This window comes from Notothenia coriiceps, unplaced genomic scaffold (assembly GCF_000735185.1).
Source record: "Notothenia coriiceps isolate Sejong01 unplaced genomic scaffold, NC01 NC01_scaffold00030214, whole genome shotgun sequence".
Classification (NCBI taxonomy): domain Eukaryota; kingdom Metazoa; phylum Chordata; class Actinopteri; order Perciformes; family Nototheniidae; genus Notothenia; species Notothenia coriiceps.
The window spans coordinates 135,155-149,153 of NW_011362915.1; the positions used below are offsets into that span (position 1 = coordinate 135,155).

Sequence of the window (13,999 nt, forward strand, 5' to 3'; positions counted from 1 at the left end):
ATGGCCATCACCGATTTCTCAGTAGGTGAACGCTTGCATAGTGAGGTCAAAGGCAGTACCCATAGAGTCCAGTAGAGGGCGGAGCCTGTGAGAGATATAACTGCTACTGAGTGTGATGCTTCTGATTGTGCCCACTGTCTTCAGACACAGGCCAGTGGATGCCACTGTAAGCCCCTGCTGGAGAAGCTGGAGGGCCAGCTGACAGAAACTCAGGAGGAGATGAGGCTGCACATCCTCAACGTCCAGGAGCAGGTCAACCGGAGACTCAGCAAGATGGACCACAGGAACAGACACCAGGTCAGCCTCTGAGTACACATCAGGACTTCTATTTCACTAGCAACGACCAGCAAAAACAATATTTGTTTAGGGATGCTGTCTGTCAGGCCGGTCTGGAGGACAGACTGAAGCGGGTTTCTACTTGAAGTCTCCTAACTGTACCTAGAATGAGCACTACATGTAGATTAAAGAGAAAGAGATAGGGGAAGACAGGAAGAAAAGGGGGAAGGAATGTAGTGATGAAGTGGTGGAATTAATATAGGAAGGGAGGGATGAAGGGTTGAAGAGTCAAAGGCATATGAAGGGAAGGAGGAATAATGGATGAAGGGATGTCATTCGGCAGGGATCAAGGTTCAAAGGGATGTGGAAGGGAGGAATGAATGGACAAAGGATGCAGGCACGGAGAGATGGATTGATGAAGGGATGTAGGGAGAGAGAAATAAAGGGATGAGTGTATGAAACAAGTCCAGATGTGTTGTACAGTAGCTTAGCAGGTGATCAGAGGGGTGTCGAGATTTGGCCCCTCTCCTGGACCTGAGTTTAATTATTCATTGCTTTGACCTTCAATTTCTTAAACTGATGTTTTAGTTCATTTGGATGGTCAAAGTGTGATATCAATTCCTACATTTCTGTGTGAATATATACATTTATTGGGCAATATGACTGAAGAACAATAAACTCAGATCTACATTGTTTGACCATATTGACTATTCAAATACAGATTGCATGTGCATTAACAAACGTTTATTTTAAATTCAAATATAGCAATTTTTCAAGCAATTATTCCTACTCCTGTGCAGATGAAGGTGCTGGACCTCCTGAGTGAGCAGAGAGCCGCAGCAGAGAGGAGGAGGACGGGGTTCAGGATCGAGCAGAGAGCTGCCCAGGGCCGGGAGGAGGCCCTCATGACACAGGTTCATGACGGATGCAATTGATACAATAATGAAAGGAAAATGCAGCAATATCTATACTATGTTCATGTCAAATATTGTAAGATAAAACTGCATGTAAAATGTAATACTGTACCATGGAAAAACATAATGTTTACTGTCATAATATATAGAATTGTATTCCAAACAGATGTATGTGCTTTGAACAAATGAAGGTGAAGACATACTCTACATAACCTCATACTGATTATAAATAAAAGGTCAATGTTGTTTGACACAACTATGTATCAAATAACTGTAAAAAGAGTCACCTGAGGACTGAGAGTTATCTTTATTATAAGAGAGATGCCAGATTTCACAGAATAAAAGTCAGAATTCTCAGAATGTAGAATATGTTCTCCTGCAGGCCGCGGTGAGTCACGAGCTGAAGAGGTGGTGTGTGTCCCGGCTGAAGGACATGGATGCCCCCCTCCCAGCCAGAGGCCAGTACTACCACTTACTCCCGTCCCAGTCTGTGGAGCAGTGTGCAGCAGACGCTGACCTGGAGTCAGTGCCCCTGCTGTCGGTGCTGTCCGGAGACAGCAGCACGTCCCTGGCTACCTACGTCAACATCCTGCCGTCCAGATCCTCCGTTAGTGTGGGGGGGCCGGAGCCGGACATGGTGGGGGGCAAGACCTACTTTGAAATGAAAGTGGAAAGGTCACCAGGTGAGATTCAGAACAGCTTCTTCAAAGCAGTCAATACAGATTATTTTGGATCCTCCTGGACGCAAATTTGTGGACACGAAAAAGGTTGACTGTAGTAGTAGCACAAATAAAAGAGGCCCTTTTCTGCTATTTCCCTTTCCTGTAGTGGGTTATATAGGTTTGCTGCATGCAGTGTTGGGACTAACGTTACAGAGTAACGCGTTACTGTAACGCCGTTATTTTTGGCAGTAACTAGTACTCTTAACGCATTTTTTAATTCGGAAACTCAGTTACCGTTACTACATGGTGAGTTACTCCGTTATTTTTTTTATATAGTCTCGGCTCCCAGACGTTGGTGAGCGGCGCCAACAGCGAGGCGAACAGAGATGAGAACTGTACTTAAAGTGGACCTATCATGCTATATTTGAATAATATAGTGTAGGACCATACCTATATAAGGCATATTTATACTTTTTATTNATAAGATAGAACTTTATTGATCCCAATTTGGGTAATTGTTGTGTCGCAGCAGCATAAAAAGACATGGCATTGTACAATAAAAAATTAAAAGACAAGAAATAAACAAGAAAGTAGAAAATATACATGTTGAATTCACAAATTAACAATAACAAGATATAAGCAAGGTATTATATTTACATAAGGATGTGACAGACGGAATATTAAATATTAGCCTGAATATAAAAATGTAAAATGTACAGTGGAGAGAGAAGGATCAGAGAGTTCTCTTCCAGATAGAGGTGATTTGTTAAAGAGAGTTATTGCAGTGGGCAGGAATGTGTTCCTGTATCGGTCCTTGTCAGCAGTCTGTTGGAGAAGGAGCTCCCTTATACGCCCAACCACTGCAGAGTCATCAGAAACGTCTGATAGCATGACTCTGAGTTGTATTGAAAGTCAGAGGTGTATAAGGTGAACAGGAAGGGAGACAGCACAGTCCCCTGTGGGGCTCCTGTACTACCTACCACCACATCAGACAGCACACTGCCCAGCCGGACGTACTGAGGTCTGTCCGTGAGGTAGTTGGTAATCCAGGAGATGGTGGACGAGTTTACCCTCATAGCCTGCAGCTTGCAGAAAAGCTGCTCCTGCTGCTAATGAGCCATTTAGGATTGAAAAAATATAAAAATATAAATATGTTTATTTGCCAATGTAAGCTATGTTTAAAGTAACTTTGTTGATAATCATAATGTTAAGCACAGTGGTGTGAAGTAAATAAGTACATTTATTCAGGCTGCTACTGTTCTTAAGTCAAATGTTGAGGTACTTGAGTATTTCAATTTTTGTTTTGCTACTACATGTATTTAATCCCTTTAGTTGCTTCACAGATGTGGATGAATTATGTGAAATATAATCAAGTGTTAAATCAGACTTTAGTTCCACCTGGAGTAAATTCACAAGCTACCCTGCAGTATTCAAAGTCATTCAAACTAGCTGCACCTTTACCAGCTTTGAGAACACTTTAATGATCAATCATTATAAAACATATCATATATATTATTCTGAAATGGACCAATCTGCACAATGACTACTTTTACTGTCGCTACTTTAACTAGATTTTGATGATAATACTTTTGTACTCTTGAGTAACATTTTGAATGCAGGACTTCCTACACTCTGGTACTTCTAATGTTACTTTAGTATGATATCTGAGTACTTCTCCTGTCTTCTATTAGTTTGCTTTACTTTTTACAGGCCATATCTACGTTGTGTACTCTTCCTGCTGAAAGAGCTGTCCAGTGTCCAGAACATCAATTTGGCCAAAAGACAGAAAGCTAATTTAGTCACAAGTTCTCTCTGCCATGTATTTTTGTGTTCATGTTATCATCCAAAACCAATGTTGTTGTTTTTTTGCAGCTGTGTGGAAGAGATGCTGCTGATTGATTGCAGTGAGAAGGATGAGGAACAAGTGTGTCTGTGCAAATAATGTGTACTACCCTGTGTAAAGCTTCTGCTGCAAGACATACATTTAGTACTGGAACAAAGCTCATGGTTTTAGCAATGGATGGTTGTGTTTACCTAAGAACGTTATCTTATTATTAAAGTAGATCATTTGAACATCCCCTTGTGTGTGTGTGTGTGTGTGTGTGTGTGTGTGTGTGGACAATTACTGCTTCTCAGATTATGGCAGGTTGAAGCATATACATGCTACACTGCAGCAGAATAATAATATCTTTACAATATAATATAATATATTATAATATTATATAATTTAATTAAGGAATGTAATACATTTCCCCTGAAATAAGGCCAGTGGCTGTGTACCTTCAGTACATCATAAAGTGCAGGGATTCTCGTTCACTTTAGTAGAATTGCGTCCCAGAATTGTACTGGCAGTTACGGAATTTACGTTAATGTTTAGACGTAGCAGAGGCCCGGGTGGAAGGAAGTGATCCCAGCGTGAACGAGAAGCCACCAAATCGGGACAGCAAGAGTGAATGACAGTGAGGAAATCCAACGAATGATTTGAAGTATTTTTATCCAAGACTAAAATTGAGAAAAAATACACCAGGTGAGATTATGTTGCACATTATATTATTGGTCTTCCTGGGATAACATTGCTATTGTGCATGTGTTGGCCTTATTAGCCATTAGCTAGTTAGCAGGCGGCTGTCTGACATGGTGATGGTGCATGGTGGCTGTAGCCGCTGTCCAGACGTTGTTTAGCCTTACACGCTGTACATTTCGGGTAAAGCCGTTTTCAGTTAAGCTCACGGGAGCAGGCAGGCACACTCGGACAGAAAGTTAATAACCATTAAATAGCCAGGCTAAAAACTAGCTGCTTCAATACAGGGACTAACCGTTAATGTAACGCTCGCTAGCCATGCCAGGCTAACTTGTTTAGCGTTGTTCCCATCGCAGTTATGAGTCTTAGCCCTGTTGCCATGTAAGAGGCTAATAGCACATTTTTTGGCTACTTCATTTGTACCAATACATCACTGTATCAGTTAAGATAACGCAACGTAAATAAGCTAATTATTTATGCTAACGTTAGCGACCAGCTGTTAGTTAATGGGAGCTAGCGTCTTCAGTTAATACTTTGACACCATAGTGAGGCCAGGGTTCGTGTTGCTCTTTGGAGTTCAGGTTATCTCAAGCAGGCATCTCTAAATAGTTAATAACATCGTTTTAAGGTTACGGCCATGTGTATTACATCAGCTACTCATGAGAAATGGAGCTGCTTAGTTGCTAGCTAGCCAATGTTACTCAGCGTGGTGTCTACTTTGAGTGCTTTTTTGACATACTTGAGTATTTCAATGTAATGCTACTTTATACTTCTTCTTCAGTACATTTCAGAGGCTAATATTGTATTTTTGTGCTCTACTAAATGTATTTTAAAACTCTTTATACATATAACTTACTTTGTACATATCATATTAAAACACTGATCTACACAGTATTTCATGAATATACATTTGACAATACAAACTACAATACTCTAATGCTCTGACATGTATAAAAACAGGATAATATAATAACTGTAATAATATATTACTGCATAACTGGGAGTTTTACTTTTGATACTTACAGTGCTTAGAGATGTAGGATTAGCTGATACTTCTATACTTTATACTATTTTGAAATGGACCATTTTGCATTATGAGTACTTTTATTTACAGTACATTTGAGTGCTAATACTTTTGTACTTTTAACATTTGAAATCAGAACTTTTACTTGCAGCAGAGTATTGTAAGACAATAGTATTTGTACTTTTACTTAAGTATTTATTCCAACACTGATTCTATGAACACAACACAGGACCCCCCCTGACACCAGCCCACCCCACAGACATTATGCATTTCAGGAATGCACATCATGTACACATGTTGTTGTTCTTTTAATACTTGAGCCAGTTTCATGTTCACCTCCCTGAATACCTTTTGCACATTTCTATACATCCTCATATGTGTGAAACGTACCTGGAAATACACTTGATTCGGATTAACTGCAATACTTGAGTGAATGTACTTTCCACCAAAGTGACTTTCCACCATTGAATGTAATGGTTACTGAGCGAGGAAACTGCTAATGCAGAATTAACACAGTTTTAGAGAATCAAATATATTAATGTCAAACAAGCCCTTGTTTATTTAGTTAATGACTGGATATGATGCAGTAAAAAAGGTTTTGGACATTGTGTTCTGCATGTTTGTCTTGCTTGAAATACCCCTAGCATATGTATCTCTTTTTCTGGCAGCAAGACTGTGGGACAGTGGCACGTGTGTCAATATCACAGGTGTTAATGATTCAGTCATTTACAACTGACATTAGGATCAATGTTACTGTGTTCTATGAATACAAGGGATAGACTTTTAAGGACCAGAAGTATTCATGTCTTCATGTCAGGAGAAGATGTTTTGGAGTGAAGCAAAGATCAAAAAGTGGCAACATGTTTTGGACTGTTGTTCGAATGGCATGTGCTGATCCTGGTTGGTCATTTCTGATTGTTATAATCTTTTGGCCCTTATTTTGCACATAATTAATGTTCTGTTTTTATATACCATTTCAAACTGGCCTATACTGATACTTTGTGACATGTGACATTGATGATTATGTTATGTCACTAATGTAATTGATACTTGAAGTTTCAAAATAGATAAAGGCCTCTTAAATGTCGTATGTCACGAGTGTTTTCTGGCAGATCAAACCTGTTGCCGTCAGCAGCTGGGGCTCAGGGTGTAAAGGACTGTCTGTCAATCAAAGGGTCAGTGGTTTGATCCCTTTGATCCTTTCGTATATTCATACTCTGTTTTAAGGTGTATGTAAGTTGTAAATGTTTTAGCTAAATGACATATACTTGGGATTTTCACTTTGACTTGTGGTATGTAAATAACATTCTACAGGCACATGGCAAATGAAAAAAATACTGGTTTTCCAAATACAGTCAACTGGTTTAATACACAAACAAAAACGTTCACGGGCTTGCTATTTTGTGAAAGAAAAGCGAGACTTCCCATAGAGGCAGTTTTCACCGTGCTGTCGTGTGGATCTTTTGCCCCTCCGTTTACACTTTTACAGATTAGATATGATGCTTACAGCAGCCCAGCCGGACAGAGAGTGTTTTCTCCGTTTTTTCAGACTCACTGATCCACATAACCTCCTCTGAAGGGGCTCAGCAATACATACACCAAGAACAGTCCAAGGATTGGTGAAATAGTTGTAACGCACACACGTCTGTCTTTATAGTATAAGTCCTTTGCCCTAACCCAGACAAGAGGAGGGCAGCACGCCTGGCCCCGGACAGCTGAGGCAGTGAGACCTAAAGCTGCCCAGACAAGACCTCATGCTGCCACTAGTTCATCTATCGAGGACCTATGTCAAATAAAATGCTGAAATGTGTTGCCAAATATACTTGAGAAACACTGTTATAATGATCCATCCTTCCTCTGCTCATTGCACCCAGCTGTACCCAGTACAATTGTTGCTCTCTGCGTTTAGTGGGCAGCTGTGGCTCAGGAGGTAACGCAGTCGTCCTCCAATCAGTGTGGTTGAATTCCCCTGTAGTCAACATGTCGTTGTATCCATGGAGAAGATACTCAACCCTTAAATTGCTCGCGATGGCCAACAGTGTTTCAGTGAATGTTAGTCTCCTTGAGCGGTAGCACCTTGCACGGCAGCCTCTGCCTCTGTATGAATGTGTGTGAATTCTGACTTGTATATGTAAAAGAGCTTTGAGTGGTCGTAAAGACTGAAAAACACTATAATAATGCAGTCCATTTATCATTGCTTTTATCTTTGCAAAGCTGAGGACCCATTCACAGTCCTTGACACTTCTCATTTGTGTAGAGGTGAGCTGTTTTACTTTTGAGTGTAATTATTATATTAGTCTAACAGTATTACATTAGCATCAGCAGATGCAGCCTCTGTGGAAGCTAACTTGTATCCTTCCTCTACATACCTAGCCATTAACTACACTGTAATATAGACTTCTATATGTCTGTCATATCTGTATTGCAAACTGTATAACAATGTTCTCTGTTTGGTTTTCAGGTCTGTTACCTACTAAATGTGGGGCATCATCAGCACTTGATTGAGAGCCGTTTTATCATGAAGCCCAGATTAAGTGTTGTATGCTTATTCAAAAAGTCACCCTTATTACCTGTAAGTATATTTCCTAAGAAATTCCTTCTCTTATTGACCAAATAATGTTCCCCCTTTAGGACTCACGCTGTTTTCAAACTCTTAAAAGGGCTAGCAATTTTCTAAACCACATGAAACGCTCAAAGAAATCTTCTTCCCAATATCTAAGCTATATCATGTTGCAGACAAGAGCCAAAACATCATTTTATAATAAATACATTATGATAACTTAAAAAGGTTCTATCTCCCAATACTCATTTCAGTGAATAGAGTTGAATGTGTCACAGTGTAACTCTATGGAACCTCCATTCAAGTTATCCAGCACACCTGTCGCTAACAGCTATCTTCAACTCACTTCTCTTCCGCCAATTTCTACACTGATTTGCTCTTCACAATGTGGCAGAGAAACCATATGGCGTGTCCCCTGGATTCGTCAATAGTGCATTTATTGCGTTATGTTGGTTTTAAAATGTCAGCCATTGGTAAACTCGGTGAGTTTTGAGCCCTGATCCGTGGTACTGAAGGAACAAAATCCAATCTTTTCCACCACACACCTTGTATCACATTTCCAGACCAAGCAAACCACATTGCTACATTTCAAACTTAATTTGGGAAAACAAGAGCTCCAAAGAGGCTGTTATCAAGTTCTGAACAGGGGTTTTATCAAACTCCAAACAAACCATTTTCTAAACAAGCTTTACTCAAGCCCTTCACAAGTCATTGTCATGTTCTAAACCATCTCCAAACCACCTGTTGACCTTCTCTAAGGAACATCCAAAAGCACTTGATCTGTAAACAAGCTGCCCTTTTCCCCAAACAAGTTCTAATGAAGCTGTCCTCAAGCTCTACTCTAATGTAGAAAGAAGCTCTTCCATTGCTGCTGTCACATTGTAAGCTGCTTTAGAGCTCTTAATGAGCTGTTCTTGCCTTCTAAATAACGCTTTCAAGCCCTGAAAAAGTGAGTTAAAAGCCGTTGCCTGCTCTAAGTGGTTTGCATACACACTAGAACTCATTGTCTCTAATCAGTTATGTGTGGCAGAAAGTCTCCTACACAGTTCCATCATCTCCCCCCACAGTGAACTTCTGTAAAGGATTATGAAATGAGATAAAGTGTACGACTGGAGGAGCACTGCCCCCCCCCCCCCCCACCTCCACCTCCCTTTGAAGCATGGCAGGCCTACAGCTGGTCACCCCTGCCACTTCACCCATGGGGCCTTTCTTTGGTCTGCCGTGGCAGCAGGAGGCTATCCATGATAACATCTATACACCGAGGAAATATCAGGTAAGGAGGCTTGTGTGTGCCAGCTGCTATGTGTTGTATACGTCTGTTGAGGATCAGTCAACAAAAAAGGCAAGAGGCGATAGAGTGTTGCGTCTGTGACGGTATAAGGGAGCAAAAAGACTACAGTACTGATCCATTTTTGAAGTAGAAGCATCAGCTTATGTTTGATAATAGCTATATAGAAAGGTGCTAGTTAATGCCAACTCATTTTCGAGCTTTAGGACCGATTCCTGTTGATTTGTTTTCATTGGTTAGAATTAATGTGTTTATTATGTACCTGTCAGTAAACCTTGACCTTTCCTCCACAGGTAGAACTTCTTGAAGCAGCTATTGAACATAATACTATCGTCTGCTTGAATACTGGCTCAGGGAAGACCTTTATTGCAGTACTTCTAACAAAAGAGCTCTCCCACCAAATCCGTGGACATTACCAAGAAAATGCGAAGAGGACTGTTTTTCTGGTGAACACAGGTACCTGCTGACGTGCAACAGATGTTTGTTTGCCTTAGTGCGTCTCTTTTTCTCAAATACCTTTTTGTAAACGGCACTGGTCATTCCAACATTTGACCAAAGTTATTTTCCATATAAATTCTGATGCATATATTTGATTTGACATGTTTCTCTCTGGCCTACAGCTCTGACTGTAGTTCAGCAGGCAGCTGCAGTCAGGACTCACTCTGACCTCGCGGTGGGAGAGTACACAGACGTGGAGGAGAGCTCAGCATGGACTGACCAGCGATGGAGTCAAGAGTTAATCCAGAATCAGGTGTGCTGCTTCTCTTTGCCTTATTTGTCTCAGTAAATTAACACTAGCTTCATGCTAGTTCCATGCTTATGGATGTTGGGACCGTTTTGCAGACTTTTGTCAGGTGTAAGAATTGACCATTATGTAGTTGTACATGTGAGACTGTGTTGTTGTTTGACAAAGACTTGTTAAAGTACAATGCATCAAATGACATTGTGGGTTTAACTCGGATGAATAACTCTAACTTTTGACCAGAATTGGGCTATTTAGAGAGTGCTGCAGTGATGATGTATTTTTGTAGGCTGACTCTGAAGTTAGCATCCCAAGGGCTCCCTGAACAAAAAGCAATATTATTTTCCCATATGATTTCGGAGTATTGCAGAAATGAAGCTCTGTGGCAAACAAAGGTTTATGATACCTACACGTTTTGTTCAGCAGGATAATCTCCACATTTTAACACCCATTTCTGATTTCTTTTAAAGCGTTAATACAATAAGTAAAAAGGGTTAATGCTAAAATGCTAACGCATGGCTAAGAAAGTTCTAAGATAAAGGTGGCTTATGATGCATGTCATGACACTTGGTAGTTTAATTTAGACACTTGTTAAAGAGCGCAGTTTTTAAGACTCATAAAGACTTCAGACATTATCCAGTGGTGTGTATTTACTGACATATTTTTAGTTACAGAACAAAACATGAACATCTCTTAAGCTTGTTTCTAACCACAGACCTAGTTTCAGATATTTAACAAAAAACAGTGCTAAAATGCTAACTCATTTCTGAGTTATGGACTCATTCCCGCACCACTCTATTTGCACCTTCATTACCAACCATTCCATAGTCATTGCTGAGAATAATATGGTCTCCTCTCTTTCTCAATACTCTCTTCTACAGGTGCTGGTCATGACCTGCCACATATTCCTTTACGTTCTAAAGAATAAAATCTTGCCGTTGTCTAAAATCAACTTGGTGGTTTTTGATGATTGTCACCTGGCCATCACAGAGCACCCTTACTGTGAGATAATGAAGGTGAGATTGTTTTTGAGTTTTTTTGTATTTTGCCGCAAAGTGGTCCAAGACAAGTGAGAATGACTTGACTCTGTTCTGTTTCTGTGCAGCTGTTTGAGGGCTCCTCATGCTGCCCTCGTATCCTGGGTCTCACAGCCTCCATTCTGAACGGGAAGTGTGACCCGTCAGAGCTGGAGCAGAAGATCCTGAGTCTGGAGAGGGTCCTGAAGAGCAATGCTGAGACCGCCACTGACCTTGTGGTTCTGGACAGGTACAAAGCCCTTACTTCTGATCTATGTCTTTATGACTTTATTAGGATCCCCGTTAGCACTAGCATGAGTATTAGCTATTCATTCTGGGGTCCACAAACATGCAGTCAAACACACATTCACTTATTTTAGCCATTTCAATTAAGTAAACATTCTGCACTTACAGACATGTTAAATACCCCAAAAATAAAGAATAGTAAGCAATGAATATAAAATGTAATTATCTGCAAAGGAAGATTTATACTTTTAAGCTTGTTTTCATTTTTCTCTAAACCATTGAAAAAAAAACAGGAGTGAACAGCTACAGTATATGTATGGTTAATGTGTGTCAGTCACCACTATATATAGCGACAAGAAATGTCCTTGGTAACACTTCATTCAAACAGAAAGGTGAAACATAGTGTTGTCAAATCTCCCAATGAATAACCCAGATTGGCCTGCCAGTAACCTACTCTGTGTTGTATTCAGATATTCCTCTCAGCCCAGAGAAGTGGTGCTGGACTGCGGCCCCTACCTGGATAAGAGTGGTCTCTCTCAGTGTCTGCAGGAGGAGCTGGAGGAAGCGCTCCACTTCCTGAACGACTGCAACCTCTGTGTCACCAGAGAGGACCGGGACCCCACCTTCATCTCCAAACAGGTCAGCGCTAGCAAGACTAACTATTGTTTTTAGAATGTATTTCAATTTGTAATCACAGTGCTGTTCGGCCTTATACTTGGCTCCAGTATTGCTTATAGCTTTTATGAGAACCGCTTCTAGAAACAACACACTTGACACTGCACTTGATGGGATCCAGACAGACACAGTTAGACTGGCTGTGGAACACTCAGAGAGACACAAGCTAAAAGAAGATATCATAATTTGGACACAAACAGAACTCTTAATGTCAAAGTCTGTTGCTCACTAATTCATGTAAGTGTAAAAAAGAAAATCTGTTTGCCATCTTCTTTTTAATAGTAATATCTAGGGATGCTCCGATCGGGGCTTTTGGGGCCGATCACCGGAATCAGTATCGGCCGATACCGATCATAGGGTGGGTGGGGGTTATGGGGATCTTCCATTTAAAGTGATGTTTAAAACTCAGTTCATGGGGCTCGTTTTTATATTGCTTCAGTTTATAATCGAAACGGATGGAAAAGTTCAGATGAATTTTTCAATACATGATGCGCTTCCACAACCAACATAATTATTACATTCAAATGTAGTACATTATTCAAGTTTACATTAACTTTGGATAATAACTCATGACATTTTAAACGAGAGTTGGAGAAGCATTCAGAGCATTGTAAAGGCTGAAAAGATTAGTTACTTTTCTGATATTATTTCTAGTAATTCAAACAAACCTAGTGTTCTTTTTAAACCAATTGATGCTATGTTAAACTCTCCTTTATCCACTTGAATTGAAGCTTCAACTGAGGTGTTTGAAAAATGTCTCTGCTATTTTATAGACAAGATTTCCGCTATTAGAGCCTGTATCTCACCACCCTCTTATGACCCCTCCATTGACATCACATGCACTGCTGTCTTCCAGCAGTTTGGACCTGTGTCGTTGTCATCTCTCATACCTCATTCACACCAACGCAACTCCGGTTCAAGCTCCGTGCTAGAGCTTTTCAGGTTCAGAACCGACTCACACCGACAACAACAACAATGGCCGATTGTGCTCCAGCTTCCTCTGTACCTCTTCAGAAGACCAGATTCCCAGTAGGTAGCTGGTCTCTTCAGTGGACCACTGCTGCTTGTTACGTTTCTCCATCGTTGTGTACAAACTGGATAAAACGCAGCCTTTTTGTTGTTCAGGAGTTGATCTGCTCCTGCCCCCGCCTCGACGTAAGCGTGAAGTATGTGGTGCTTTTGCTCGAGCCGGAACATTTTTTGGTGCTTGAAACGAACCGGATTCCGGAGCTAAGAGGCTGCTCCGCTGCAGTGTGAACAGGAAAACCCGGTGCTTTTCAAGCTCCAGCTCCGAACGGGCCCTGAAACACCGTTGGTGTGAATGAGGTATCAGTGACATTGTTGCTAAATTAAAACCCTCATCCTGTCCCACAGACCCAGTCCTTCCTCGACTTTTTAAAGAGATATGGGACACTATTGGATCTAATGTCCATACAATTATAAATAGCAGCCTAGAGTCCGGTTCCGTGCCAGTTTATTTCAAACAAGCGGTTGTGGCACCCCTGATTTAAAAAAAAATAAAAATATTTGGACACTTCTGTCTTCTCTAATTACAGACCCATCTCGAAGCTTCCTTTTATTTCAAAAATATTGGAGAAAACCGTACTCTTACAGCTGCAGTCTTTTATACATGCACACAATATTTTTTATATGTTTCAGTCCGGTTTTAAAGTGCTTCACAGTACTGACTCTGCCCTTCTAAGAGTATTCAATGACCTCCTGGTCACGACAGACTCTGGTGACTCTGCCATCCTTATGCTCTAAGACCTCACAGCTGCCTTTGATATGATTGACTACTCCATCCTTATCTCTGGTCTAGAGCACTGTGTGGGTATCAGGGGCACTGCCTTAGAGTGGCTCAGGTCCTATCTGTCCCAGAGATCCTTCTCTGTTTAGGCTTGGTGAATTTGCATCTTCTTCTGCCCCCCTATCCTGTGGTGTTCCCCAAGGTTCTATTTTGGGGCCCATTTTCTTTTCTTTATAGCTACATATAAATGAGGGCAAAACGGAGGTCATTGAGTTTGGACTAAATGGTGATGTCCCTTCCATTGACCTGGGTTCCCTGCAACCGTATA

At 40.8% G+C, this 13,999-nt stretch overlaps 2 protein-coding genes across 2 annotated transcripts; both read left to right on the plus strand.

The window, feature by feature from the left end:
- Positions 1-4,309, plus strand: LOC104959376 (uncharacterized). Its single transcript, XM_010787260.1, has 5 exons — positions 1-21; positions 145-297; positions 1,077-1,190; positions 1,573-1,873; positions 4,230-4,309. Exons 1-5 carry the CDS (start codon positions 1-3, stop codon positions 4,307-4,309), a joined length of 669 nt encoding a protein of 222 aa, XP_010785562.1.
- LOC104959377 (endoribonuclease Dicer-like) lies at positions 4,252-13,776 on the plus strand. The gene is made up of 8 exons (XM_010787261.1): positions 4,252-4,379; positions 7,859-9,230; positions 9,539-9,701; positions 9,866-9,996; positions 10,869-11,003; positions 11,093-11,253; positions 11,720-11,888; positions 13,744-13,776. The coding sequence occupies exons 2-8, from the start codon at positions 9,117-9,119 to the stop codon at positions 13,774-13,776; spliced, it is 906 nt and encodes a 301-aa protein (XP_010785563.1). The 5' UTR covers positions 4,252-4,379; positions 7,859-9,116.
- The last annotated feature ends 223 nt before the right edge of the window (positions 13,777-13,999 follow it).

Coding starts and splice junctions, on each gene's coding strand:
- LOC104959376 (XM_010787260.1), top strand. CDS start 1: ATGGCCATCACCGATTTCTCA. Junction 22..144: donor TGGCCATCACCGATTTCTCA/GTAGGTGAACGC, acceptor CACTGTCTTCAG/ACACAGGCCAGTGGATGCCA. Junction 1,874..4,229: donor GAAAGTGGAAAGGTCACCAG/GTGAGATTCAGA, acceptor GTTAATGTTTAG/ACGTAGCAGAGGCCCGGGTG.
- LOC104959377 (XM_010787261.1), top strand. CDS start 9,117: ATGGCAGGCCTACAGCTGGTCACCCCTGCCACTTCACCCATGGGGCCT. Junction 9,997..10,868: donor AAGAGTTAATCCAGAATCAG/GTGTGCTGCTTC, acceptor TCTCTTCTACAG/GTGCTGGTCATGACCTGCCA. Junction 11,254..11,719: donor GACCTTGTGGTTCTGGACAG/GTACAAAGCCCT, acceptor TGTTGTATTCAG/ATATTCCTCTCAGCCCAGAG.